The sequence below is a fragment of the Dissoconium aciculare genome (assembly GCF_010015565.1).
Source record: "Dissoconium aciculare CBS 342.82 unplaced genomic scaffold K489scaffold_17, whole genome shotgun sequence".
Taxonomy (NCBI): Eukaryota; Fungi; Ascomycota; class Dothideomycetes; order Mycosphaerellales; family Dissoconiaceae; genus Dissoconium; species Dissoconium aciculare.
Genome location: NW_022984967.1, coordinates 51,194 through 78,051, shown reverse-complemented (window position 1 = coordinate 78,051; position 26,858 = coordinate 51,194). Strand labels below are relative to the sequence as shown.

General features: G+C 53.3%; 10 protein-coding genes and 1 non-coding gene across 11 annotated transcripts in view; 8 read left to right on the top strand and 3 right to left on the bottom strand.

Annotated features, from left to right (window-relative positions):
* Positions 1-1,132: 1,132 nt before the first annotated feature.
* Positions 1,133-3,376, top strand: K489DRAFT_90743 (alpha/beta-hydrolase). The gene is made up of 3 exons (XM_033609029.1): positions 1,133-1,927; positions 2,050-2,183; positions 2,270-3,376. Exons 1-3 carry the CDS (start codon positions 1,368-1,370, stop codon positions 3,142-3,144), a joined length of 1,569 nt encoding a protein of 522 aa, XP_033455565.1. The 5' UTR covers positions 1,133-1,367; the 3' UTR covers positions 3,145-3,376.
* An 888-nt stretch (positions 3,377-4,264) lies between these two features.
* On the top strand, positions 4,265-4,711 carry K489DRAFT_374157 (uncharacterized protein; the record flags this gene model as incomplete). The annotated part of the gene is made up of 1 exon (XM_033603496.1): positions 4,265-4,711. The coding sequence occupies one exon, from the start codon at positions 4,265-4,267 to the stop codon at positions 4,709-4,711; it is 447 nt and encodes a 148-aa protein (XP_033455564.1).
* A 442-nt stretch (positions 4,712-5,153) lies between these two features.
* On the bottom strand, positions 5,154-5,868 carry K489DRAFT_90747 (uncharacterized protein). The gene has a single exon (XM_033609030.1). The coding sequence runs from the start codon at positions 5,790-5,792 to the stop codon at positions 5,331-5,333; it is 462 nt and encodes a 153-aa protein (XP_033455563.1). The 5' UTR covers positions 5,793-5,868; the 3' UTR covers positions 5,154-5,330.
* Positions 5,360-5,472, bottom strand: K489DRAFT_t63. Its single transcript has one exon. It is a non-coding gene; the product is annotated as a tRNA-Leu (tRNA).
* Positions 5,869-6,084: 216 nt separating the features above from the next.
* Positions 6,085-10,664, bottom strand: K489DRAFT_384717 (putative ABC transporter). The gene has a single exon (XM_033605923.1). It carries the CDS (start codon positions 10,584-10,586, stop codon positions 6,096-6,098), a length of 4,491 nt encoding a protein of 1,496 aa, XP_033455562.1. The 5' UTR covers positions 10,587-10,664; the 3' UTR covers positions 6,085-6,095.
* A 176-nt stretch (positions 10,665-10,840) lies between these two features.
* K489DRAFT_384716 (uncharacterized protein) lies at positions 10,841-13,977 on the top strand. The gene has a single exon (XM_033605922.1). The coding sequence runs from the start codon at positions 10,957-10,959 to the stop codon at positions 13,807-13,809; it is 2,853 nt and encodes a 950-aa protein (XP_033455561.1). The 5' UTR covers positions 10,841-10,956; the 3' UTR covers positions 13,810-13,977.
* Positions 13,978-17,250: 3,273 nt separating this feature from the next.
* Positions 17,251-18,660, top strand: K489DRAFT_384715 (uncharacterized protein). The gene has a single exon (XM_033605921.1). It carries the CDS (start codon positions 17,429-17,431, stop codon positions 18,461-18,463), a length of 1,035 nt encoding a protein of 344 aa, XP_033455560.1. The 5' UTR covers positions 17,251-17,428; the 3' UTR covers positions 18,464-18,660.
* A 387-nt stretch (positions 18,661-19,047) lies between these two features.
* K489DRAFT_384714 (uncharacterized protein) lies at positions 19,048-21,477 on the top strand. Its single transcript, XM_033605920.1, has one exon. It carries the CDS (start codon positions 19,295-19,297, stop codon positions 20,993-20,995), a length of 1,701 nt encoding a protein of 566 aa, XP_033455559.1. The 5' UTR covers positions 19,048-19,294; the 3' UTR covers positions 20,996-21,477.
* Positions 21,478-21,905: 428 nt separating this feature from the next.
* Positions 21,906-22,322, top strand: K489DRAFT_346136 (uncharacterized protein; the record flags this gene model as incomplete). Its single annotated transcript, XM_033602337.1, has 2 exons — positions 21,906-21,989; positions 22,032-22,322. Coding segments are annotated over 2 exons (375 nt in total), but the record flags the coding sequence as incomplete, so codon positions are not given.
* A 66-nt stretch (positions 22,323-22,388) lies between these two features.
* K489DRAFT_364572 (DDE-domain-containing protein) lies at positions 22,389-23,718 on the top strand (the record flags this gene model as incomplete). Its single annotated transcript, XM_033602700.1, has 1 exon — positions 22,389-23,718. The coding sequence occupies one exon, from the start codon at positions 22,389-22,391 to the stop codon at positions 23,631-23,633; it is 1,245 nt and encodes a 414-aa protein (XP_033455557.1). The 3' UTR covers positions 23,634-23,718.
* A 443-nt stretch (positions 23,719-24,161) lies between these two features.
* The window catches only part of K489DRAFT_374151 (uncharacterized protein), a gene marked incomplete at both ends in the record, with an annotated part of 3,572 nt that continues 875 nt past the window's right edge, over positions 24,162-26,858 (top strand). Inside the window, 2 exons of the mRNA XM_033603495.1 lie at positions 24,162-25,693; positions 25,753-26,845. Of these exons, the coding sequence (XP_033455556.1) occupies positions 24,162-25,693; positions 25,753-26,845 (2,625 nt within the window). The remainder of the gene's footprint in view (positions 25,694-25,752; positions 26,846-26,858) is intronic.

Genomic DNA, 26,858 nt, shown 5'->3' with positions numbered 1-26,858 from the left:
CCTGCTCTCTCGAGGTATATATGTATATCTCTATATGTACACATGTACTGCACATAAAACGAATCAAAACCCAATGACGGGGAGCAAGGCAGGGCAGGGCAGGAATCCGCGCAACCTTGGAAATCTTTTTTTGGCTATACGTCGCACATCCATCGTGTCTTGTTCTTTACCCATTCATCCCACAAAATCTCCAGTTCAACTGGTTATGCCCCTTACCTACCTGATCTTGACCAATCGTACTGTTTCTGTTCTGAGTGATATCGCTGTTTTGTTAGTAATGATGATGCTGAGTAACGCGTATCTGTCTATCTCTATAGGTGAGGGTGTTTGCTTTTTTCCCCTACAAGATTCTTCCCGGAGTGGAGACATTGTTGGTGGCGGAAGATATACACCCCTAGATGTACCTGGATTGATGTTGTACAGTAAACCATACCCAACGCACCTGCTTTATTTCATTATCTGATCAGATCGATCTCGGAATACCCGTCTGGGGGGGAGAGAGACATCATGTCACTGCCATAATTCACAACATCACCAACATTCACCATGTCATTACACTCCCTTCATGGTCCAAGTGCTCAGGGTAATCTCTTCGTCTTCGATAATTCCCTCCTCCTCCGCGCCGAAAGCGGGACTTCGGAATCGAAGATGACGCCGGCGTCCTTGGAAAGCTCTCGCGCGCACTTTCCCCCCCACGCGAATCTGTGATGACCATTTCCGTAATAATAGTCGACTTGCGATTTCCCCCTCGCGCGTGCTCGCCCTCCGAATGGTCAAGAGGTTCGCAGAGGGGACCAGCCCTGGAGCCGAACTCATCACGGTGAGGCGGAGAAGCCCTGGGACGATTGCTGTGGTGTTCCACCGGCGATGATCCAAATTGTACCTCCAATCATCCATTCACGCCTCTCTTCCACCATTGGAAGGGAGATTGATGGTTTTTTTTAAGCTCTTTTCTCTCTCTCGATTCGTATTTTCTCCTCACATCGCTTCTCGAGAAACTGTTCACGGTGGGGATGCAAAACACGGTTCTCTTTTCTCCATAATTCCCCTCCGGTCCGTGAACTCTGAAGGGACGAAAGAGGGATTGATTGCTACGATGAGGTCTATCCCACCATGTCTTTTCCTTCTCGGCGCTCTCGCGGGAGAATGCCTGGCCATGTCCAGTCCTCATATACGAGCGAGGAAGATTGCTGCTGCTGCCGCCGTTGCTCATCGGTCGTCAGCCGCCAACTCGGCATCCAGTCGTCCGACCGCTTCTGCGGCGCCCGAGTCGTTTCGATACCTTACATCGAAGACCAAAAGTGGGAATCTAATCTTTTCCGACAAAACCCGACTGAAGAAGGAAAACCCAGAACTGATCGAAATGTATGACCAGAGTACTTCGTCGACGGGACCAAAATCCCCGATGTGAACTTCGACATTGTAAGAAAGCAAAGGGCTTTCCTAATTCTGTTCCGAATGTTCGAAACCCTTTCCTCTCCACTAACGATCTCTTTTTGTCTCCCTCCCAGGGCGAATCCTACGCCGGTCTCCTCCCCGCCGCCGCCAACACAACCTCCCTACGCAACAGCCTCTACTTCTGGTTCTTCCCCTCCTCCTCCTCCTCCAATCCACTCGCCTCGAACGAGCTCGTCATCTGGCTCAACGGCGGCCCGGGCTGTTCCTCCCTCGAGGGACTCATCCAAGAGAACGGTCCTTTCCTCTGGCAAAGCGGGACCTACGCTCCGCAGAGGAATCCCTTTTCCTGGACGAATCTGACCAATGTCGTCTACGTGGATCAGCCGATCGGCACGGGGTTCAGTCCCGCAGCGGAGGGCGAGCCGGGGAGGATCGTGGATGAGGAGAGGGTCGCGAGGGATTTCGGGGTGTTTTGGCGGAATTTTGTGGGGGCATTTGGGATGCAGGGGCGGAAGATTTACTTGACCGGGTGAGTCTTTTTCCCCCATCTTTGTGACCCCTTTTCGTTTTCTTTTGGGTGTGTTCTTGCTTGCGAGGGAATCCGGGGGGTTTTCGTTTTACTGATGAGGGATTTTGTCATCTCTGGGATAGAGAGAGTTTCGCGGGACAATATATCCCGTATATTGCAAAGTACATGCTCGATGCAAATGACACGGAGCATTTCAATCTGAAGGGCATCTTGATCAACGATCCGGCTTTCAACGAGGATGATGTCCTCTTCCAGGGTATGTTGCCTCGATTCCCCTACATGAAAAGCTGAGAAAGTTAAAGAGAGGACTCTGTTTAATGATGAGAGATCTCCCCGATACAGCTCCCGCGGTCGCTCACCTCAACGCTTACGCCAACATCTTCAATCTCAACGCCACCTTCACCGCCTCCGTCAACGCCCGCGCCGACTCCTGCGGCTATACCCCCTGGCTCGAGCGAGCCCTCCGATATCCCCCGCAAGGCCACATCCCCAGCGCTCCCTCCAGCAGTGTCCCCGGCTGCGACGTGTACACCGACATCGTCAACGCCGCTCTCCTGGTCAACCCCTGTTTCAACGTCGACCACCTCACCGATTTCTGCCCCTATCTCTGGGACATCCTCGGATTCCCCTCGCTGGGCGCCGGTCCGGATGACTACTTCGCGCGGGCCGACGTCCAGAAAGCGATCAACGCACCGCGCACGCCGGACTGGGCGGTCTGCGGGAATCCCACCCTGGGGCTGAATTTCCAAGATCATTCCCCCCCGGCCGGTTTGCCAAGCGGTCCTCTGGGGGCCGTCATCGAGAGGACGGGAAACGTCGTCGTGGCGCACGGGAGCCTGGATTACCTGCTCCTGATCAACGGCACGCTCGCCACGATTCAGAATCTGACCTGGCATGGTCGGCAGGGCTTTCACGTGGCCCCTTCCTCATGGGAGGAATTCTACGTCCCGTACGGGAGGAATCTCGCATATGCCATCGATGCGTTGACCCATCAGTCCGTTCCGGAGAAATCTCTCGGCCTGGTCGGCGGAGCGGGGGTCATGGGGAGGACCCACTCGGAGCGCGGATTGACGTTCGTCGAGGTGTGGAACTCGGGACATGAGTTGGCGCAGTACAATCCCGCTGCGGCGTTTCGATTGTTGGAATTCCTACTCGGCAGGGTGGAAAGGTTGGATGTGAAAGGGGGTGGATTCTCGACAGAGAGGGAAGCGAGATGATACCTTTCCTGTTTCAACTCGGACTCTCCGAGTCTGCGGTCTCCGCCTGGGGAATCTTTGTCAACGCCATCCCTACTTCTGATGAGACGATTGGCAGAGGTACGGGACGCGAAGATCTTCTTCGCGAAACTCACAACCAGCATCTTCTCCAACAGCTCGTGCTCTGCAGTAGATTTCTAGCCCTGCACAGAAGGCCTGCGTTCCCACGATGAAGAATTATTGGGCCATGTCGAGATCGATACGCGAGATACGTCCATCACTACAGAACATTCTGGCGGCTACCAAGAGATTCCGCGCTGCCCTCCCCTGATTCATCTGCTATCGACGGCACACAGGTTTTGAGGGGCTGTATGACGGACCGCCCATACGTATGCAACACGCTTGATTACTATTTCACCGGTGACCCGACGAACCAAGACTTGGGATTGCTGCATTTCTGTTTTCGGTCTACCTTTCAGAATAAATGACTTTCGGACTTCTCGGATCCCTGTCGCATAGACCGGTGAGTAGATCGGCCAATGGGAAGCAAGGACGCAGCCGCAAGAAAACAATTTCTCGCAGCTATCTCAGGTGTCGCATTCTCAAAGGAAGAGAAGATCTGACTAGACGATCTGCAACGGAGGCTGCCCTCCGTCGGGCCGCCCTCTCGCACTGACTCCGAAGCACTAGTGCTTACGCAACGTCGATCGGAGCTTGGCAGTCAGCATGACATTGGTGCAAATCAATTGCTTGGAAGTCAGTGTCGAGAGCTTGCTACGAGAAGTTGACGCCTGGGGGACCTGATTTACTTAAGAGAAATCCTGCAATCATATTTTAATCACCACATGCACATCGTCAACGACTTCGATCCAACCGGAGAGGGCTGAGCTCGGCCTCACATTTCAGCTGCTTACTATTCGTATGGAAACAGTCGGGGCGATGCCCGTTGCTAGTCGACAGGCCACCCGGAACTCATCGTGTTGGCTGGACGCCTTGATCTCAATACGACTCGGATGTAACGCCACATTTGGCGGATTGATGCGAAAGCATAGCATATAAGAGAGACATGAACGATCCACATCCTGGACCTTGATACACTACAACAATCCCCACCTTCAGTCTACCATATTCTCATCTCAGCATGAAGATTCCCGTGGCACTCCTGGCTGCTCTCCTCGGCACGGCGCACGCCCGATTCAGCTTCAACCTCGGAGTCCACGGCAGATACGACGCCAACGCGCCCTGTTCAACCGGATGGGACGTCAACGACGATCAACTACAGCTGACCCGTGAATTCGGATCTTACGAATGCACCAGAAGCTCGAAAGAACTAGGGGGTTTCCCTAACAAAGACAGCTCGTTCTGGAAGACTCCAAATTGCCGCGGGAACACACACGCCGACATCACCTGGTACGATCGAGCAGCGGGACCATCTTGTGTCAAGTACGAACGCTGCGGTTTCACCACGTGTATGAATTACCATCGCTCGCGCGTTGGCGACACTCTGTTCTACGCTGGTGACGACTCGGGTGCGTGGCCGTGCCGACCTCGATTCGCCGGTGAGACCGAACCTTGCTTGCGAGTATGAGTCTTAGGACATCGGCCAAAAGGTCGGTATCGGTTCGTGCTTCTCTGGGAATGTCTTGGTGTCGAGGCCAAATTCAACTTGCGGTTTACCAGCTGCACTGCACAGCATGCGGGACAGGGTCGCTGCTGAGGCTCTGAGAGACATTTCCTGTCAGACTTTCCACGCATAGCAGGATGTTTCGGCAATACGAAAACGCGACGCCGTCCTCGTCCAAGGCGTGCGACAAATGTGGCACCAAAGTCTGGGTTTATCTTTCTTCAAATGCTGGAAATAGCTTCAATGGACAGGGGTTTGAGAGATTCAGTCGCTTGGTACAAGACTCGGAACGAAACTATCTTGGGTTTTGTACTTTCAAGTAGTTTGGATCAATGTCTAGAAATATCGCTGAATCCGAAAGTGAACAAACGGCTTTTTATCGCATGCTTTCATGGGTAAAGTGAAATGACCACGCTTGACTGTCCCATCGTTCCTTCCTCGAGCAAGACTGTGCCTTTCCGTCGTCTGCCTAACGAACCTGCTACAAAGTGCTCTTTACCGGTCAAAAGCTACAAACTACCGCACCTCTCCCTCCTATCATCTACATGCAAAACGTCAACTCCCATTTGAAACCATTACCATATCATATATCAAACGGAAGCGGCAAAAATTTGATCAGGGTGGGACTCGAACCCACGAAGATTGCTCCACTAGTAATCTTGTCTTCAGCACTGTTTTTAGTTCTTAGCCTGAAACTAGCGCCATAACCACTCGGCCACCTGACCGATAGATTTACGAGCCATGAACAAGGAAATTTCTCCCCTTGTGGATGTCCTGAATGAAACAGGCAGGAAATTTGCGGGTATATCAAACTTTGATGTGGACTCGTTCGGGATGGAAAATGCTGGAGATGGCGATAGTTTGCAGTGAGTCTTGTGTGGCGGTGATAGACACAAGTTGAAATGTGTGATGGGCGAACCGCTTGCTGTCGTGTCTTGCTGGTCGATGCTGTGGCGCCGGGGAGGTGGTCAAGACGATCGCGAAAGATACAGAGAATGTACCTCAAGAACAATGAGCAAAATGAGCGGGAAAAGTAGGGAACCATTCGAGAATGTCCCCTTTGAATGAAACATTTCTTTCCCAGCTTTTTCCAAGTGACGAGAAGGAGGAGATTTTGTGAGTTAGGTTGACATAGACATGACGAAAGATGGTGAACCTTGAGGTGAACCTTGAGGTGCTTTGCCGTTAGGGTTGCCCCTTTCCAAGGCCCATTGATCTGGAAGAAATCTGCATTTCCATACAGCACTTTTACAATCGCAACGTGTTTGGGAGGAAACTCTCTCCGTAAGAAGCGTGATTCGTGTCTTTAAGGATCGAGCATACAACATTGAACCTGCCTGGTCTATATTTATTGTGGCGCACTCGGACCTCCTTCACCATCATCCCCTTTTGATTCCTCCTCCTCTTCTACGTTTTCTTTGACAACTTCCTCCACATGACCTTCTCGCAACATCTCTCCCGCTGGTCCCTGCTTCACAATCCGTCCATTACCCAAGACGATACAATAATCCGCATTCTTTACAGCCTCCAACCGATGAGCGATAGTGATGACAGTACTCTCCTTCATCTCCTCATGCATGACCTGTTGGATTTGCGCGGCAGTCTCACGATCAATCGATGCGGTCGCCTCATCCAAGATGATGATGGCACTTCGGCGGAGTACGGCACGAGCTAGACCGACGAGCTGTCGTTGACCCTGGCTGAGGTTTTTGCCGCCGGCTTCGACCTTGGTATCCAGTGACCACCCCTGACGCGCACAGACACGTTCTAGGACCGCTGCACAAGCTTCATCAGTGTGCTCCTTGACAGGGTCGAGATTCTCACGCATGGTGCCAGGGAAAAGTACAGGGTCCTGTGCGAGGAAAGTGATGCGAGTGCGCAGAAGTTGCTTGTCAACTTGCGCCAGGTCGATATTGTCAACGGTGATACTTCCATCGTTGGGTAACATGGTGGCGATGAGCGAGAGAGCGAGGGTGGACTTGCCAGATCCGGTACGGCCGATAATGGCTGTTTTGGAGCCTCCTTTGACTGTGAATGAGACCTCGGCCAAGGCGGGATCAAGGTGCGGCGCATATTGGATAGTGACATTATCGAAAACAATATCTCCCGAAAACGATGGCCACCAGGCTGGGGGAGTGATGGTCCCCTTTGGCTCTTGATCAAGATGTAAAAGCTCCACGACTCGCTCGACCGAGACGAATTGCATCTGCATCTGACCGTACTGCTTGCATAAGTAATGGGTATTGGTAACAAACCGTTGAGCGGCCAGAAGGACAAACGCGGTCAATCCGGCGGAAAGATGAGTCGCGAGGGCCAGCAAGTAGAGCAAAAAGGTGGCAAAGGCGGATAGTATGTCATACCGGTAGGTGAGCCAGGTTTGAGCGCTCCAGTAAAAATGGTCCATCTTCTGAAAGGTATCCACGACGTGGATGACACGGTCTTGGAACCGTTCCTGCGCGTGAAAGGCACGCACGGTCGCCAGGCCTTCGAGTAGGGCACCAAAGTTAGACATGAGTGGCGTCAAAGACACTGTCTCGAGCCGACGGAGACTCTGTGAGGCGGGGATGAATCGCTGAAAGATGAGGATGAACGTGACCAGCAATAGGACAGTGAAGAGCAAGAACAGAGGAGTGATCGCTGCAATGACCACGACCGATGACATCCACGAGATGGTCATCCAAGATATGCTCATGAACTGGTGAGTGATGCCGCCATCGATAACACCGATATCCGAGGTCATTCGATTCATGAGTCGACCGACAGGAGTAACGTCATAAAACCGGAATGTTGCATAGGCGACTCGTTCCATAATCTCGCGGAACATGTTTTTACCAGCAGTGTAGCCAATGACGATGATCATACCCTGCGCGAGAACAAAGCAGAAAGAGGAAACAAGTGCAATGGCCAAGAATACCAGTAGCCAAGGACGTACATCGTCATCCGGCGGTGGAAGACGGTCAGAGATCCAGGATTGTGCCGAGACAATGTCCTCTGCAAAGATCATAAACCTAGATTGCGATTCGGTCTGGTACGATTCACCCCAGGTCTTGATGAACCAGTTCTCTCCGAGGATGGCGAGGCGGAAAAGGATTAGCCCTGCAATAGCTATCGCCCACAGCGAGAGCTTGCCGGCTTTGATATACTCCCAATAAACACTGAGTTTGACTCCGCCGGATTCGCGATGCTCATCATCTAAGAATTTCTTGGGCGCAGTTTTATCCTTGTCATCCTTTGTGGGGCCTTTTGTTTCGCTGCTTGATTTAGTTTTCTCACGGGTATTGCTGTATTGGATATTCGTAGGCTTGTCTGTAGAAGTGGTGACAAGACCATTCTCAACTGTGAGGAACTGTTGCGCAGCTTCAATAACCAATTCCTGACGATGTGTGATTAAAAGGACAACGCGACCTTTCATGAGTGGGCCACGGAAGCACTCGTTGACGATCGACTCGGCAGTCTGCTGGTCAAGTGCCGAAAGTGGATCGTCGAGAAACAAGATCTTTGTTTGGCTGTAAACTGCACGAGCGAGTGCGACTCGGGCCCTCTGTCCACCGGACAAGCCTATGCCGTTCTCTCCAATAAGCGCCTGATCACCACCACTGAAGCCCGCCAGATCATGTGTGAGGGCACATGCCTCGATGACACTGTTGTATCGCTCTTCGTTGAATTGCTCCGAGAATAGGATATTTTCACGGATGCTCATACTCTGCAGCCAAGGAGTTTGAGCACAGTATCCTATAGGCTCGAGCGGTCGGATGAGCTGACCCTCGAGCATGTCAAGCTCACCCAGAAGAGCCTGTAGGAGAGCAGTCTTGCCGGATGCAACTTCGCCCGAAATGACAGTAAGGCCGGTCGGAAAGGAAGCATGGACCTTTTTCAACACAGCCTGGGAAGTCCCTGGCCAGGCGAACGTTGCATTGTACAAGGACAAATCGTCCCCGACGAGAGCTTCGGTGGACATTTCCTCGCGATTGGGCTCAGCCATAAATTCCTCAATGCGATTCACTGCAACCCATGCATTGATCAAAGTTGTGATCAACTGTGGCAATTCGTTCAGCGCAAATGTCATCATTCCGAACAGAGAAAGTGCAGGAAACGCAATGTCCACTGTCAGGTGCTTCTTTGCAATGACAGTGTACGCATAGAAAGCAACCACAGGTGTGCAATCCAAAGATAGAGTGTTGACGAATGAGATCAGTAAAGAGACGCATGACGATACGACCCGAAGATTGAGCTCTTTCTGACGGGCATCAAGCACCTGGATTAGCCATGAGCCTTGCCAACCATACCAACGAAGATGTCGGAGAGCTTCGACAAATTGCCCAATGACTTGTAACTTTTTATCAGTAGCGACTCGACGCTTGCTCTCGATGTAGATCATGATCCGAGCGAGTCCGGCGCTGATGAGCTGAGCACCGACAACTACCGCCACGGCGATCATGGCGGACCATCCGAGGTAGTTGACAACCAATCCCATGGAGAAGAGAACACTCAAGGGAACGCGAAGCAATTTGTCAAATTCCCAAAATCGCTGTGCAACTTCGTAAACATCGTTGCGCATCAGGTTCAAGATTTTGCCCATCGAGGCCGGCTCTTTTGCTTCTTCCTTCGTTTTGCGAGAAAACAATTTCTTGAAGCGCTGCCACAAGGAAGGCTTCTCTTTGACCGCGTCGGCACTGTTGGCGTGACCGTTTGCGGATCCATTGGCGTCACCATTTTCGGGAGTCTCTTTCTTCTCCTGTGGTGCCTGGAAGGCAATCTTTCGTCCCAAGGTCTTTTCATGTAACATGGTAATCATCTCTCCGCGGGATCTTTCATAGCATCTTCGGCCGAACCAAAGATTGAAGACGCCCAATTGACTGCTGATCAAGCGAATGACGAGTACAATGAATGCATACGTGACGGGCACTGATTTTGGTAAGGTCGGATCTTGCATCGTGCTGAGAATCAATTGCAAAAGAACTGGTGCCGAGTAAGTAGCGACCAATTCGAGCAAGCCCAGGAGGACGATTAGACCAAGATCGATGGCATTCGCAGCGATGAGACGAGCGATAACAGATCCTTTGAGTTCACGAAAATGATCATGTAGTCGTCTGTGAGAGAAACCGTATGGAAGAGACCAGACATCTGTCTCCTCGAGTTGCCTTTGTCCAGCTAGCGTGAGAAGCGGTGCAACCCATGACACTGTCATGAACTGCCAGAGATTAACGATATCTTCTGGACTGCGTAGGGTTGCCACAGGTGTATCGAACGGCTTGCTGATGTCCTTTGTAGACCAGTATGGGTCGCGAAGCGGCATGAAAAGTAACGTGACGATAGCAACAATTCCGAAGATAGTACTAGCGATGCTGAAGGACCGCGATGAAGCGTTATTCCAGAAAAGATGACTAGTTAGTACCGCCTGTACGATACATTGTATGATGAGCAGCCAAAATACAGCGTATGGAACTGTTCGCGGCCTCAAAAGGACAAGTTGAGAAATGATGACGAGCCAAGTAAGGATTGGAACAAATACCGCGAGCCCCGAACGATCGAACGTAGAGGCCGCGACTTGTAGAACCAGACCGACCAGTGAGAGTGCAGACAAGGCTTGGGTATAGGCGGTCCATCGTCGGCGGCGCACGAGTTCAACCTCGACCACAGGCTCTGCGATCTCTTGTACAAATGGGCGCATCCATTGCGCTCGCTGTGGGATAAAGGCACGCGAAACTTGACCAAGCAGGATTACTATCGCAAGGACAGCTGGAAGCAAGGCAATGCCTGGGAGGAAGCATTCTGAGATTGATGCGGATCGCGAATCCCAGATGCGATCAAAGCAGAGGTTCATGCCTGTGTGAGCCATCGTCGGCGATGTTTACGTGTGTGCCGTACAGTCCAGTCCAGACATTGACACGCCAGACAACAAGATCAAACCGATAAGAGTCATGGGAAAAGACTTGAATGGGGCAAATGGCCTAAATGCTGACATACCTAGGTACAGACTCGCACGGCACGCCCTTTGGAGTTGGACCCAGAAAGCTTGCGCTGCAGCCCTTTTTCTCAGCCACACCGCCACTTGTTTTAGCAGGGCAAGAACGTCATTCGTTCGCGAACAGTACGCGCCACAACGCGGGTCACACGTCTTCCAATACTACCTAGGTATCATCGCATGAGTGGGATGTAGGCGAGGCTGCACGCGATCATCAATCAAGATTCACGCGCATGTCTACAACATGGCAGGCGAGAGGCTCGAGTGGTCTGACGACGATGGCGAGCCCGAAGCTGTCTATAACACTTTTAAGAAGCGCAGGGCAACGGCTCAAAAGCAAAATCGCGAAAGCATCAAGCGGGCAAGAACGACCGCAACATCTATGGTCGGACGAAAAGCGCGCAGAGCTCTGCCGGCAGTAAAAAGACTAGCCGAGGATGACGAAGATACGGCTCTTCTTGAAGTCGCCTTACCGGAGTACCTTCAGCAGCGTCGCAGATCATGGGCCGAGCTCCGGTCACGAGATGGTCTCGACACACTGCTTGTGCCTCCTTATTATGATGACATTTACTTCTCCGATGATGAACATCTTGCGGATCTTCGAGAAAGACCAAAACTCGATCTGGTCCCTCCCAAACCTTATCAAGACATCGAATTGAAACTGTCGGCTGGCACCATTCCTGCTCCTCTGGCACAGTACTTGAAACCGTATCAAGTTCAAGGGGCCCAATGGCTGCACAGGAAATTCGTCTATCAAGAAGGCGGCATTCTTGGAGATGATATGGGTCTCGGAAAGACCATTCAGGTCATCGCTTTTTTAACGGCCGCTTTTGGCAAGACGGGTGACGAAAGGGACAACAAGAGAATGCGAAAGGTACGACGCATGGCTGATGACAGATGGTATCCTCGAATCATCATAATTTGTCCTGGGGGCCTCATGCAGAATTGGAAGAACGAGCTCGACCGCTGGGGCTGGTGGCACGTCGATGTCATGCACGGTGCCAACAAGCTTGATATCCTGGCTGCAGCTGAACATGGCCGTCTCGAAATCGTCATCACAACATATCAGACATATCGACTGAATGAAAGCGCGATCAACGGCACTCGTTGGGACTGTGTGATTGCTGACGAATGTCACATCATCAAAGAGCGAGGATCAGCCATTACAAAATCCATGAATAACATTAATGCTCTGTGTCGCCTAGGTTTGAGCGGCACCGCTATCCAGAACAACTACGAAGAATTATGGACTTTGCTCAATTGGGCGAATCCTGGAGTCCTAGGACCAATCAGCGTATGGAAAGAGACGATTTGCTTGCCGCTCAAGATGGGCCAGAGTCATGATGCGACGGTCGCCCAGCTGTCCAAGGCACGACGGATTGCGACAAAGCTTGTAGATAACCTCCTCCCACGCTTTTTCCTTCGACGCAACAAGACACTTATTGCCGACCAACTCCCGAAGAAGAGTGATCGAGTTGTCTTTTGCCCGTTGACAGAGATACAAACAGACGCATACAATAACTTTGTCGATCATCCTCTAGTTCATGCGATCCGTGACTCTGCTCAGCCATGTGATTGCCAGTCAGGACTGAAGCGCGGAAATTGTTGCGGGAAAGTCGTGGAAGGATACGGCAAATGGCAAACCTGGGTCTTCCCTTGCCTAATGACTATTCAAAGGCTTGCGAATCACGTCGCCCTGCTTGTCCCATCTGCTGAGGCTGACCTCGACAAACATGAAAAGGATCTTGAACGGCTCAAGATCGCATTGCCGGAGACGTGGAAGGAATTATACGAGCAGCGTGACAGTCTCATCAACTACGCAAACATCAACTTCTGTGGCAAATGGATGGTGTTGAAGAAGCTGCTCCGACTATGGTATAGCAATGGCGACAAAGTGCTCGTATTCTCGCATTCGGTCCGACTCTTACGCATGCTGCAGATGTTGTTCAAGTCCACGACTTCGTACAACGTGTCTTACCTAGACGGCTCTTTATCATACGAAGAGCGACAGAAAGCTGTTGACGAGTACAACTCCGACCCCGCCCAATTCGTCTTCCTCATCTCTACCAAAGCCGGTGGTGTAGGTCTGAACATTACCAGCGCGAACAAAGTGGTCGTCGTGGATCCGAACTGGAACCCCTCCTACGATCTGCAAGCACAGGATCGGGCATATCGTATTGGGCAAACCCGCGACGTCGACGTCTTCCGCCTCGTGTCCGCCGGCACGGTCGAAGAGATCGTATACGCCAGACAGATCTACAAGCAGCAACAAGCCAACATCGGCTACACGGCGTCCGTGGAACGGCGATACTTCAAAGGCGTGCAGGACCAGAAAAACATGAAGGGCGAGATCTTCGGGCTGGCCAACATCTTCGCGCCGCAGAGCGAGAACGTCGTCCTCCGCGCAATCGTCAACAACACCAACATCGCCGAGACGCGCGCCGGCGTGGAGATCCGCGGCCTCGACATGGAAGCGAGTCAGGGAGACGACGACGACGACGACGCGGACATCGACGGGAATCCACTACTCGGCGACGACCGCCGCGCGGACGCCGCCATGAGCCAACTCGCGGCCGAGATTATCGACGCGCCCGCCGGCCGCCGCACCGCCGCGCTGGCCGCCGCCGCCAAGAAGAAGAAAGACCCCGTCCAGGCCATCCTCGCGTCGGCCAACGTCCAGTACACGCACGAAAACTCCGAGGTCATCGGCACATCCAAGATCGAGACGCGCATCTCCCGCCGCGCGCAGCGCACTGGGGACGATGCCGCATATGTCGACCGCACGGCATTCTTGAACAGCCAATCCCAGCAGGCGCTGGTACCCACAGGGGTCATGCCGGGCGCATTGGGGGAGCCGAACGGCGCGGGAAATACGCCTGGCATGACGCCGCTCGATGCGGACGGCAGAATCAAATACCGCTATCGTCCCCCGGAGGATGTCCGTTGCAGACAGTTCTGCACTATGGCGGCTCGTTTGGGGTTCGAGGATGATGTTCCGGGCTTCGCGCTCGTCGTCGAGGGAATGACGGCGCAGCAGCGAAGGGATTTCCTGGACACGTTTTATGCTGACAGAGAGGCTATGTTGAAGGGCGAGTGATGACGGGAAGTGTGTTCGATGTGGTCTTTTACTTTGGGACGGCATCGTGGCTCTGGAATGAATGAGACTCGACGGGAAGAATGATTTGATATGATGCATGATAACGATGATGGTGGTGGTAATGATAATGGTAATGAATATATGAATCTACGATTCTGCTTCGGCGACAGTATACCATGAACGAGCTCGATGTCTGGTGCAAAGACCGTGCATACCGCCGAGTGTGTCCCTTCCTCCGCTTCCCTCGTCGTTGCTTTTCGTCGCTCGTCTTTCCGCCTCCAGAGTAACCTTCTCATCACCTGATGATTTTCGAAGTATATAAGTCCGAGCGTTTCTGCACGACCCTCCGCGAAAGCTATAGGAGACTCGAGTCGTCGTCGTCCTGCCAATGGACCACCAGTGTTGCAGCGACGAGAGTGGTGCTTGCAAAGCGTGTCCGGTGGATCGAAGGACCGCACTCATGAGCTGAGGGGGAAGTAGTAGCCCATCATGCCGACTGCGAGGAAGACGCCGATCGAGGACCTCCACGCTCGACATAGACGACTGGGACGAGAGCCGGATGGCTGCCGATGCGAACTGCCGCGACGCTTCACGACAGCGTCCAGAACGTAATTCACAAGAATGCCGATGCGAACTGCCGTTTGTCAACGAAGCTTCACGACGTATTCCCAGTACGATGTTGACGAGAATTGTAAGTATCACAGGAACTCAGCTTGACCGACACTGTCACGAATCCACTCACTGTTGGGATCAACGTGACTCGCTGGTTGAGACAGTGAAACCATCGTTCGCGAGTGACACCTCGGATCGGAGCACTGCTCTCGCGTTGAAACCTGTGGCTTCAGAAACAAGCATCCCCTGTCGAGAACACACGCGTCCTGTTGCGCTTCACATGATCCCGTTTGGGAAAAAGCCTGTTGTCTCTGTGACGTAGATGGCGACGCATGGATGCTCTGAGAAATACATTGTGCTGTGCTGATTGTGATGTCGGAACGGCGTCGAGGTGGAACTTCCGTCGGGACTGATGAACTCACCTCGTCGGCGTTACCCATGCAGGTCGAACAAAGAGACCAGTCGTATGATTTGTACGTGACCGTACGATGGGTACGTGTAAAGAGAAACCGGGGGAAGGTTTCGTACTGAGAGAATAGCGTACCTGAAAGTCTGCATTATGCAACAAAGGACGTGCCGTACGGAGAGGATCCGAGCTGAATTTCTATGCTGTGAGAGAGGGATACTCAAGGCGGCGCAATGTGGCTTCCGACGATGGTAGAGGAGATGTTGTACTATGGGAACATGCGAACTGCTCCGACGAGTGAAACGCCCCTTTCCGAGACGAGTGAGTGACGAGGTTCGTTCGGAGCCCATCATGTTTGAGGTTACGCAGATTCGGTGATAGTGATCGACTTTTGTGAGAGAGAACTACCTCGAAGCAAGGCATTCACAGAGAAGATGTTGTACCTTCGGAATATCGCAATGACTCCGAGATAGTGAAACCCCTTTTCCGAAAATGGTGGGATAATAAGGTTCTTTCGGTAGTCGTCGTGTGCGGTTGTGCGCAATCGGTGGCTGTGATCGATTTTCGGCGGCATCTAGATACCTGTTCGGAAGCAAGGGAGATATGTAGATGCAGGAATCCGCTGGGTGAAAAAGTGAAACTGTTGAGAGGACGCAATTTGCTTATGCAGTCATCAATATCGCAATCACGTCGTAGCCAGTTTGCTCGCTTAATACAACCTCGGAGCCTGTCAAAGGAGCAAAAGATGTACAATTGAGTAAGGATTTCTTTGTCAGGAGTCATCTCGTTTGCTCAGACTGTGCGAGTGACTCACGACAAGTCAAAGGAGAAGGTTTCCGTGCATGGGATGGGAGAGGTACAAGAGAGTCACTGCGTCTCACGACGACGATAGACACAAACCGGCATTTGCCGATCACCGGTGCTCACGGCTCCTCGAACAGCAGTTCTTTGTTGAGAATACACCTTTGTCGTTTCAAAGGGATGGTTGATTGCCCCTGTCGCACTTGAGCATCCAGACGGTCCGGGTGAGGGTGTTGTGCACATCAAGTTACAATCAACAAAGAATTCGCTTCTATTCTGTTCCACTTTCCTTGCAAACCAATGTTCCTGGTGCTGAGAGGTAAGAGGATGATACAGTTCCCTTTAGATACTAGGTATGCTGTGATCTGGTCGTTTCTCTTCGCATGTTTCGGTTAGGAATCCCTTCCCTAGCGTACCACCACAGCCAATTTTGAGACTGGATTGGACTTGAATGGTTAACAATGAAAGGCACTTGTGAACGAGTACCACCACTACCACCACCATCATCATCACCACCCTCACGTACGAAACAGATCCACTTTCATACTGCCGGAGTATCAACTGTAGAACGAGGCCGCCATGTGTAGCGTCCGGATCGGTCGATGCCTCACGTTGGGACATTTCACAACATGATTGAATCCCAATCGGAGCTGACGCGTCCAAATGACGAGGATGTACAACGCACTCAACCTCATCAAGACGGTGGCTGTTCCACCGACTGATTGCCCATGCAGGTATTCAATGCAGAGTGGATGTGGAAGTGTCACAGCCGAAGCCATCGCAAGGGCAGAAAGGGCGGCAGAGGACCTTCATGCAAACGCTGCTGCATGATTGCCCCGAAAGTGATTGGATACAGATCAGCCACTTGGGGTCCGCAATAGCCGCCGCCTTGTGTTTTGCAATAAAAAAGTGAACGGGTCGGTGCATGAGGGGCAGTGAATTGTTACCTAGTATGATTGTGCTACACATTTGCTACGATGCTCGCGGCCCAAAGAGAAATGTTGCAGGAGGCGGTTTGATTGTCGCCCGCATTGAGCTATTGTCTGTCGGTACTGGGCCCGAAGTAGCTGCGCACTCACACTTCTCGCCAGCCAAAGATGGGAGAGGGAAACAAGCAAGCAAGCAAGCAAGGAACTGGCGCTTCGCGAAATTTGAGTCCATCGTCACTTTACCCCTGAACATACAATGAGCAGCATAGCCAGTGTTTGCATCAAGCAAAAGGAAGTATGTTTCTTGCGATTGGGGCGTTGGACGTGTCGAGTAATCCCTTGCAGCATCAAACATCGCCATCGCAGCAGTTCTCGCGCTGATCGGGGCCTTGCGTGTTTCATGGGCAGCCGTCAAATGTTACACGCGGTAACCTTGGCATCATTTCGCACCGCATCGAGAAACAAGTGACAACAACAACAACAAAAGATACTCGACCGCCTGTACTCTTCCTGTGCAGCATCGAGTGTATCGGATGTCACCCTTTGCGAGTCTCGCGCATGAGAGGCCGCACCTTGTGACGGACCTCGTCAAACCCGTGCTCTTCTGGATCCAAGTCATAAAAGCTCACCCAAGGCGCCTTTGGTTATTCAATCTCGTTCAACGCTTTTGACCATCTCAAACGACTTGTCCGCTGAATCGCAGAACTTGGCACTGTTCCTTACCACTTCCTGAACTCTTCTTGTTCAACTCTTATTAAATTCTTCACGCGTTCCGACATTCGCCAAGCCATTCCCTCATCATACGACGTGCGCGCTTCACTCGCGACCGACAACACCAACTTTTCAGATCCTTATTCTCGTTCCTCCAGCAATGAATGTCGCACAAACGAAACAATACGCTCTCCGCTTTGTGGGGCTCGAGCAATGGAAGGATTGGGATGATTGCCTGTACCGCGGCGTGAAATTCACCCCTCCTGGCGGGTCCGCATTCGTCTTTGCCGCCAGCAAGGAGTCCGCCTCACCTTTCAGACTCTTGTCACCGGTATCGCCCAGCGAGAGCAGAAGCGCGAGAGCCAATCCACTCATACCACCCATCGATGCCGCGCGACCCGCGGCCTTTCACTCGTATCGGACCATCGCCGGCAAGACGTACGAGTTGTGGTCAATCGCACAGGCCTTTCCGGATGCCATCATCGGCAGCAGATCCTTCGTGGTTTTGCTGCCTCACCACGCGTGGCATAGAAACCTGAAGCGATATTGCCCTGGCGCGTTCAGTGTCATCACCATGACTCTGGACAGGGGCGATAAGCTCGATTCTCGCGCTGGCGGGCGGGACAATGGCGAAGAGTGGCAGCAAAATGTGATCATCGATGTCAAAGAGGCGATTCAAAAGGAATTGGACCTTGCGAGGGACTGGAACGAGATCAACGCGGTTCTGCAAGCGCGGATGGATGACTTTATGAAGGTACATCGCAATCTCCTAAAAGGCAAGCCTGCACTCGATCCGGAGCTGCTCCTTTTGATCAGCAATTGGATTGTCCAATCATTTGCCGCTGATACGTACGACAACACCATCGCATACATGGGACTGAACGACAACGTCGACTCAGAGAACGGTCATCTTTCCCGGCTTTCGGGGGACGAAGGATCCTCGAGCAAGCGAGGCAGACGTCGCAGCCGCGAGGCCCCACACGGTGCAACGGACCCGTACGTTGATCGGGAGGACGTCACGCCCTTCCCGGAGAAGGAATACCCTCCATCGTCGGATCGAAACGCGCCTGTGCATAATCAACGTGAGCAGCATGTGAATGATGACTGGCCAGACTGGTCCGGTGGATATGACGATGAAAGCATCATGTCCAGGACTGAACGGTTGGAGAAACGACTCGAGCAACAATGCAATTGAAGCCAGAAACATATGCCGACCTGGAATCCTGAAGTAGCTGCCTTGGAGCGAATCGTCTGGTCGTTGGATCATGGAGCGATTGGTCATGGGGATTCGTGGGATTGGATTGTTTTTCCTCCTTGCAGACGCATTGTCTTGTTTATAATTTTGTTCCAAAGCGTTTAGTCAGATTATCCTATACCACAAGTATATACGCCTTCTTGCATCCATGCCGATTTTCCGCACACACACACATTTCGCGGTAGAACGCCTGAAATTCCCAATTTGTCAGAAAGGCGGCCGTGACGGCCTGCTGCAGCACGCCCATTGTACCCATGCATGTGACAGGTTTGATCAATGAACCACACTGGATCCTTTCATGGACATGCCTCAGGAATATTCCGTTATCAAACTCGGCAGCCGCTCTTTTGTGAGACGTATCAAGTCAAGAAAGTCCAATCATTCGTCTGATCTCCCCACAGACGACATGATGAAGTCGTCGTTCATCTCAGCGGCCCGTGCGCCAACGGGCCTTCGCGCGCGTGCTCTTTTCTCCACAAAAAGCCTCGGTCCAATCGCGCATCCCCGAAATGGCCATGATGAAACGACAGCATTCCTCCGACTCGATAGACCCAGGGAAGGGATAGCGTCATCTTCAAATCAGGCCCGTCGAGATCGATCAGAGAGACTCCATTCGACACACCACGCAACACAACACCAGGACCATCTGCGGAAACAGATCACAACATCGCAACATCGCCTCGACAGGCCACGAGCATGCGAACGACCACACCCTGACCACGTGGGCCAATCACTCACTCATCTCCATCTTGAAACCAAAAAACCACCTCGATGGCCGACTTCGCCGCCGCGCAAGCCCGCATCCTCCAACGCCGCGCCGCCCGCGAAGCCTCCCTCAACGCCGCCGCCCAATCCTCACGAAATCTTACCTCTACCAACGACTCCCTGCCCCCATCCAACCGACTCTCCCGACTGCCCACACCACTACGATCCCTACTCACCAGCACAAGCTCCAGCACGCGGACGCTCTTCAACCTCGTCTCGAGCCCCTACGGCACCAACCCGGCCTTCCGCGTCGGCCAGGTCGACGCCGAGCTCCTCGACGAGGCGCTCCTCGACCTGCTCAAGAAGCAGGCGGGCGAGGGCCTAAAGCTGTTCGGCCCGCATCTTGTCGACGACTGGGAGGCGGAGGTCCTACTGCTCCTGCGGATCGTGCTGTGGAAACTGTCGATCTGGGACCACGGCACGAGCTATGGCGCGAGCCTGCAGGGGCTGAAATACATCGACGCTCGGGGGAGGGGGAAGGTCGGCGCGGCGTTGACGGCGGCGGGGAAAGAGGCCAGTCGGGTGCAGCGGGCGGGCCATGGGCTGGTCATGGTCCTGGGCCGGTACGGGTGGACGAGGTGGGAGGAGTATCTCTCGGCGCAGGAGGGCGGGTACGAGATGCCGAGCGCGCTGATCCGGAGGTTAAGTCGTCTATCGGGTCTCTTGACGAGCGGATACAACGTCGCGGCCCTGGCATCCTTCGCGGTATTCCTCTGTAATGGACATTACCGGACGCTGACGGACCGGATCCTCCGACTCCGCCTCGTCCCCGTCTCCAACCAGACCAGTCGCGAGGTCTCGTTCGAGTTCCTCAACCGCCAGCTCGTCTGGCACGCCTTCACCGAATTCCTCCTCTTCCTCCTCCCGCTGGTGGGCATCACCCGGTGGAAGCGCTGGCTGGCGCGCGCGTGGAAGAAATTCTCCACCCTCCCCATCTTCCGCCTCCGAAGACCCGGAAGCAAACTCCACCCCAACCTTGACGGAGACGACGACGACGCCACCCCGCGGCCCGCCGGCGAGCTCTCCTTCCTCCCCGAACGCACCTGCGCCATCTGCCACCAGGACCAGAACCCGACCAGCGGCGTATCGGAACAGGACGTCCTCGCCGGCAGCGGCTCCGGCGGCATCGCGGGCTCCGCGTCCACGGACATCACCAACCCCTACGCCGCGGACCCCTGCGGCTGCATCTACTGCTTTGTGTGCCTGGCGCAGCGCATCGAGGGCGAGGAGGGCGAGGGGTGGACGTGTCTGCGGTGCGGCGAGACCGTGGGGGCGTGCGCGCCGTGGGACGGGGACGTCCTCACCGCGGCGGCGGGGGTGGCATCCTCGAGGCCGGGCAGTTCCGGCGGCGGTGGTGCCAGGCGAGGCTCGACGTCGCCTGCTTCCCCGCGGGGCAGTCGAGCGGGGACCCACCCCCGCGGCGCAGCGGGCGAGGACGAGGATGAGCGGCGGAGCGAGCGCAGCGCGCACTCCCATGCGCCGCCGCGGCGGCGGAAGAGCGTCATGTTCGACCTCGACGACGACGACTCCGAGAGCTTGAAGAGGACGCTCTCCGCGAGGAGCAGCGATGGTGGCGGCAGTCAGTTGAGCCGGGTGGATCCCATGCCGATGGACGACGACGGCGACGCCGCGATGATGATGGGCGGTTGGAGCCGCGCGGACGAGGACGACGAGGCGATCGAGAGCGGAGACGACGAGTACGATTGAAAATTCTCCCCCGGGGACGATGTTCTTTAATTCTTCATTTTTGGCAGGGGAGGGAATGGACCTTTTTTTCTCTCTCAGCGAAGAGGTCTGGATCGGACATGGATTCTTCTTCTTTTCTTCTGGATTCTTCGTTTCATCTTCTCCTTCTCCATCCCTCTTCGTCGTCTGCTTGCGCCGGGTGGTTGGGGTCTGTGTATCCCCCCCTGCACGGCCTTGACCACGCTATCTACCACGGCCAGTCCCAATCTACAGGTCTTGCCCTCCCCACATATAAGAATACATTCTGACCAGAGAAGGCAGTGCCGCGGATCCCCGGCCGTGAACATCCCGATTTATCGATGGAGTAACGTCCATCCCTGTGACCCGAGACGCACTGTGTCCCGAGACATATTTTAGAAATTGCTTTTTATTGTCGTATCATTCTTATTTATATATAGAACCAATGATTGAATATCGACGACGAAGTTGAAGTTCCCAACATATTTAAAATTGGTCTCGCCTCGACCATCTCATCATCTGCTGTCGGCATGATCACTGCTGTGGCTGAATGTGGCGTAAAGTTTGCACGTCTCTGTGTAGTTATTCTCTTCGATTTCTGCGGCTCAAGCCCCTGTATGATAGAGTCAATCGACCAGATAGGAGGATATTCAGTCCAAACTTTATTCCATCCGCGCCTTGTGGAAGCATGAAGCTTTGAATCTAAAGCATTGAAAGTTGATGAGATGCAGACGTGGCTGAAGGGTTGAACATGCGCCATATGTGGCGCGACCACTGCGGCACAGTTGATTGCATTCTAGAAGTATCTATGGCGACGTGGTAGCTGCGAATGTGCCATCTTCCAGTCATCTCTAGTCGTGAACGTCCAAAGAACAACAACATGCCATCATCGAGTCTTTTCGTGACGGCGACGATGGATCCGGCCAGCTTGGTCCTTGCACGATCAAGGCCTGAAGGGGTACCAAATTTGTATCGCGCGCTCGCCGATTATGCTAGTGTTCCATGCTCCACCCTCCACCACCGCGCGCGTGGCCGACAGTCGATGCGCGCGAAGGCTGAGCGTCAGCAGTATCTCATACCCCCGGAAGAGCAGGCCGTAGTCGAATTCTTGCTGCATATGTCTAAGCTGGGGCAACCAGTCCAAATGAAGCATGTTCCTTCGATAGCTTTTAGCGCAACGCGACACCGGTGCACAGCCAATCGACCGCGGAAGCCGCCAGGTAAGAATTGGGCGAAGGGACTTGAAAAACGACATCCGGAGCTCAGGGCGAAAAGAGTTGCTGCGTTAGGTTGGAACCGTCATGAGAAGAACATATACGAAAAGATCACAGAGTGGTTCACCAAGATCGAACGTGTCCTGCAGCGTCCGGCTGTCTTAGCTGAGAACGTGTATAATATGGACGAGACGGGCATCATGCTCTCGATGCTTGGTTCTATCAAAGTGCTTGTAGGCAGTGACGATACGAGAGGGTACAGAGGTGCACACGTCAAACGCACAACTGTGACCGCAATCGAGTGCATCAGCGCGGACGGGCGATGCTTGCTGCCGATGATCATCTGGCCGGCCGCTACCCATCGCAGCAATTGGACCACGTTCCCGACTCCAGGGTGGCACTATGCGTATTCGGAATCCGGCTACACGGATTCCCAAATAAGCTTCGATTGGCTTCGCTTGGTGTTCGATCCACAAACGAAGGAACGAGCTAACGGCAAGCTACGCGTGTTGATCTGCGATGGTTTTGGCACACATGAAACGCTCGAAGTCCTTGAGTTTTGCTTCGCCAATGATATCGTCCTCTGCCGCCTTCCTTCCCACACGTCGCACAAGCTTCAGCCATGTGATGTCGCGGTCTTTGCACCTTTGAAGGCAGCTTATCGCGACAATGTCGAGCGCCTGGAGCGCGGCGGCGTCAGTGCAATCGGGAAGCAACACCTCACATACCTCTGTAGTCCCGCCCGCGAAAGGGCCTTTACCAAACGCAATATCCTCGCAGGATGGAGCAAGGCCGGGCTCTTCCCGTTCAACCCGGACAGAGTTCTTCGAGACTTACCGAAGCCTGTCGTTACAGCGCTTGACCTTAGTGCAGAACCAGCCACAGAGCCAGTCCTATCCCCTACATGCACAGTACCAGTAACGCCAGTGACACCTGTTGCAGCCGAATCCGTGACCGCCCTTCAGAACATGATCATCAGCTACGACGCACGCGCCCTCGACGGCGCGAGCAAAGACCGTCTTGAGCGCCATGTAGCAAAGCTGGCCAAAGCGACGCAGAAGTCTTTCGCTCACTGTTCGATGCAGCGTCATCGGATAGGGTTGCTGTTGAAGACCAACGCCGAAGCTAAGCCCCGAAAAGAAGGCAAGTCGATCGTTCTCGGCAGGGCAAGGATCATGAGCTATGATGATCTTATGGAAGCCCGTAAGACGCGCATTGAAAAAGACCTGGAAAGAGAGCGAAAGAAGGGATGCAAGCGCGGGAGACGGAGAGGCAATACGAAAGTCGTTGCAGCAGAGAGTGTCGTAGTCGATCCATTGCTGTGCGACGAGGCGACTGCAGCGAGCCATATTCAGGGTGGAAACAGCCAGGGTGGAGCGATTGCGCGAAGCCCATCGTGGAGAGCGCCGGTCGCGCAGATGTATTGATAGATTGATTCGAGGTCATACAATTCTAGAAGGCAGATTCAACGCAGCAAGGTGTTTGCGATCGTAGATTTAAAATTGGGAAATTGGGCCCAATAACTGCCACTTTACACGCGAAACCGTTGATGACCGGGGAGTTGTATGAGCACGGCGACATGGCCTGTGAATCGCACGTGCGTCTAAGGTGCCTCAGGCTTCGAAAGCGTACCTGTCAAGCGGATCCGTGAGCACGCTGGCTGACACCGCATGATGCGTGTGTGATCTTCCTTTGCAGCGACCTGAGCGAAATCTAGCCCTGTCGTCATCCTTGGTGCCTATAAGTCCAGCCTGTGATATGCGCGACGGTCAGATCATGACTTCTCAGCAGATACGACATGGCGCAGCCTGGTGGGCGCAGCATGCCGCCATTCACAGCCACAGCCACAGTGATGGAAGCGTCGCAGCCTTGCCGGCGTGATTCTCGATCTTCTGTCTGCTCATCACTCTCCACTACTATGCCTCTCAACACCTTCGTCGTACGCAAGCGTCAACATGCGACTTCTCAATGTAAATACTCTCACTTTTACCGAATTCCTAGAAGACAAAACACGGCCAAGGTACGCGATCGTATCGCACCGATGGGGGAATGAGGAGGTTACCTTTGAAGATGTGCAAGAAGGGCGCAAGAAGAGCAGTGCTGGATACCAGAAAGTCGAAGCGTTCGTACAATATGTGCGAGATAACATAAAACCGGTGTGTTGGCTGTGGATCGATACTTGTTGCATCAACAAGAAGGACGCAGTAGAGTTGTCGTATGCGATCAACTCGATGTTTAGGTGGTACCGCAATGCAGAACTTTGCATTGCGCAACTTGCTAGCATCGCAACTGGAACACTACCGAGCGATATCGGGCAGGACGAGTGGTTTCGCCGAGGCTGGACACTACAAGAGCTGCTAGCACCGCGCTTGGTCGTCTTTTTGACGAAGGACTGGCGCGTCATCGGCAGCAAAGGCTCCTCACTCTACCATTACGAAGATACTTTTGTTGGACCCGATCTTGGAGCAGAAATCTCGAGCATCACAAGAATACCTAAGCGCATATTAGACGACTGGGAAGCAAGCATCGATGTGCGGGCTCGGGACAAGATGCTATGGATGGAGGGCAGAACTACTTCCCGGGAGGAAGACATAGTCTATGCTTTATTCGGCATCGTCGGAGTGACTTTGAGCATCATCTATGGAGAAAGAGAGAGCAATGCCAAGCAGCGACTTCTTGCTGAATTGCACCGACGCAACGAGATCGACAGTCAACACAAAGAGCGATTTCAGAAAATTACTCAATGGCTGAGGCCTGCTGATCCATGGACGAATCATAAGTCTGCACGGGAATTGCACGAGGAGCGGACTGGAGAATGGCTGCTACAAACGAAGGAGTATCAAGCGTGGAAATCTGGAGAAGACCAATGTTTGTGGCTGTATGGCGGCGCTGGCTGTGGGAAGACTGTGCTGTGTTCTACTGCGATCGAGGATATGAAGGCGTATTGTGACGGAAAGGGCAATGTTGGCCACGCTATCTTCTACTTTTCGTTCTCAGACGAGCGTAAACAATCGTACGACGATCTTCTGACTTCTCTTGTCGCCCAGCTTGGACACCGGGAGCCGGCCTTCTCGATTCTCCAGCAAATGTATGACAAAATCGACCGCAAACCACCCGGGCAAGGGGAGCTCGAAAAGATTCTGCATACAGCGCTAGCATCGTACGAACGGTTTTTCTGCCATCTGGATGCATTGGACGAATGCCCCGAAGAAAACGAAGCTCGACAGCGCATGCTAGAAAACATAGAGAGGCTGCTACGACAAGCACCGAACATGCATTTGATTGCAACCAGCAGAGACGAGCTTGGAATTCGCGATGCTATGGAGCAGCTCGGCGTCAAGTCTATTTGTTTGACTGGCAAGAAAATAGACTCTGACATTCAGCGATATGTGTCAAAGCAACTGGCTCGCATACCGAAGCTTTCGCGGCTTGATGCTGCTACTAAGGAATTGGTTGAAACGACTTTGACAGAGAAAGCAGATGGGATGTAAGTCAAGTGAAGTTTTGCAGCTGTTACCATGCTAATCAACGAGCGCAACGATGCAGGTTCCGGTGGGTCTTCTGCCAACTCCAAGAATTATCAAAGTCGAAGCGCACTACGCCCATGGTGGTGAAAGCTGCGCTGCTCGCCCTCCCTGCGACCTTGGACGAGACATATGAGCGGATGCTGCAGAACATTGCTGCTGAAGACCAAGCATATGCACTGACACTTCTTCGATGGCTTACATACTCGCAGACCCCCTTAAGACTAGATGAAGTAGCCGAAATCAGCACTATCGTTCCGGGCGAGGATCCTGCTGCCGACGATATTGTGGACATTGACAATCGAGGCGGATTGGAAGATGTTTTGGACATACTCGCCGGACTCGTTGTCATGGTTGAAGCTGAAGCTTGGACTGAAAATGCGGCTACTGAGAATTCGTCGCTTGGCGATATCAGCAAAGGAAACAACGAAGTTAATGGCTTTTCCAGGCGACTGATCGAGAAAGACACAAAAATCAGATTGGCACACTTCTCTGTAAAGGAATACCTCGAATCAACGCGGATAAAAGGAAGCGTCGCTCAAAGCTTTCGACTAGTCCCAACCCGAGAACATCGATGGATCACACAAAGCTGCCTCGTGTATCTGATGCACTACAGCACCTCTGAGCAAAAGGCTTCTTCTAAGCAAGATCTTATCGTGTTTCCTCTTTTGAATTATGCTGCTGCAATGTGGTATCGCCATGCCTTGCTTCAAGAGGCCGAACACTATCGCTGCGAGATACAGCTGCTTGAGTCTAAGACTCATCGAGCCGACTGGCTCAAGATACACAAGCCCGATAAGTCTTGGAAGAGACCGTTCGACAGCGATCATTACGATGATGAGGCGAGCTCATTGTACTATGCAAGCTTCATTGGGCGAGTTGGTGTCGTGCAGCTGCTGCTGGAGGCCAAGGCCGACGTCAACGCGCAGGGCGGACGCTTCGGCAACGCGCTCCAGGCCGCATCTTTCGAGGGCCACGAGACGGTGGTGCAGCTGCTGCTGGAGGCCAAGGCCGACGTCAACGCGCAGGGCGGAGCCTTGGGCAACGCGCTCCAGGCCGCATCTTTCGAGGGCCACGAGACGGTGGTGCAGCTGCTGCTGGAGGCCAAGGCCGACGTCAACGCGCAGG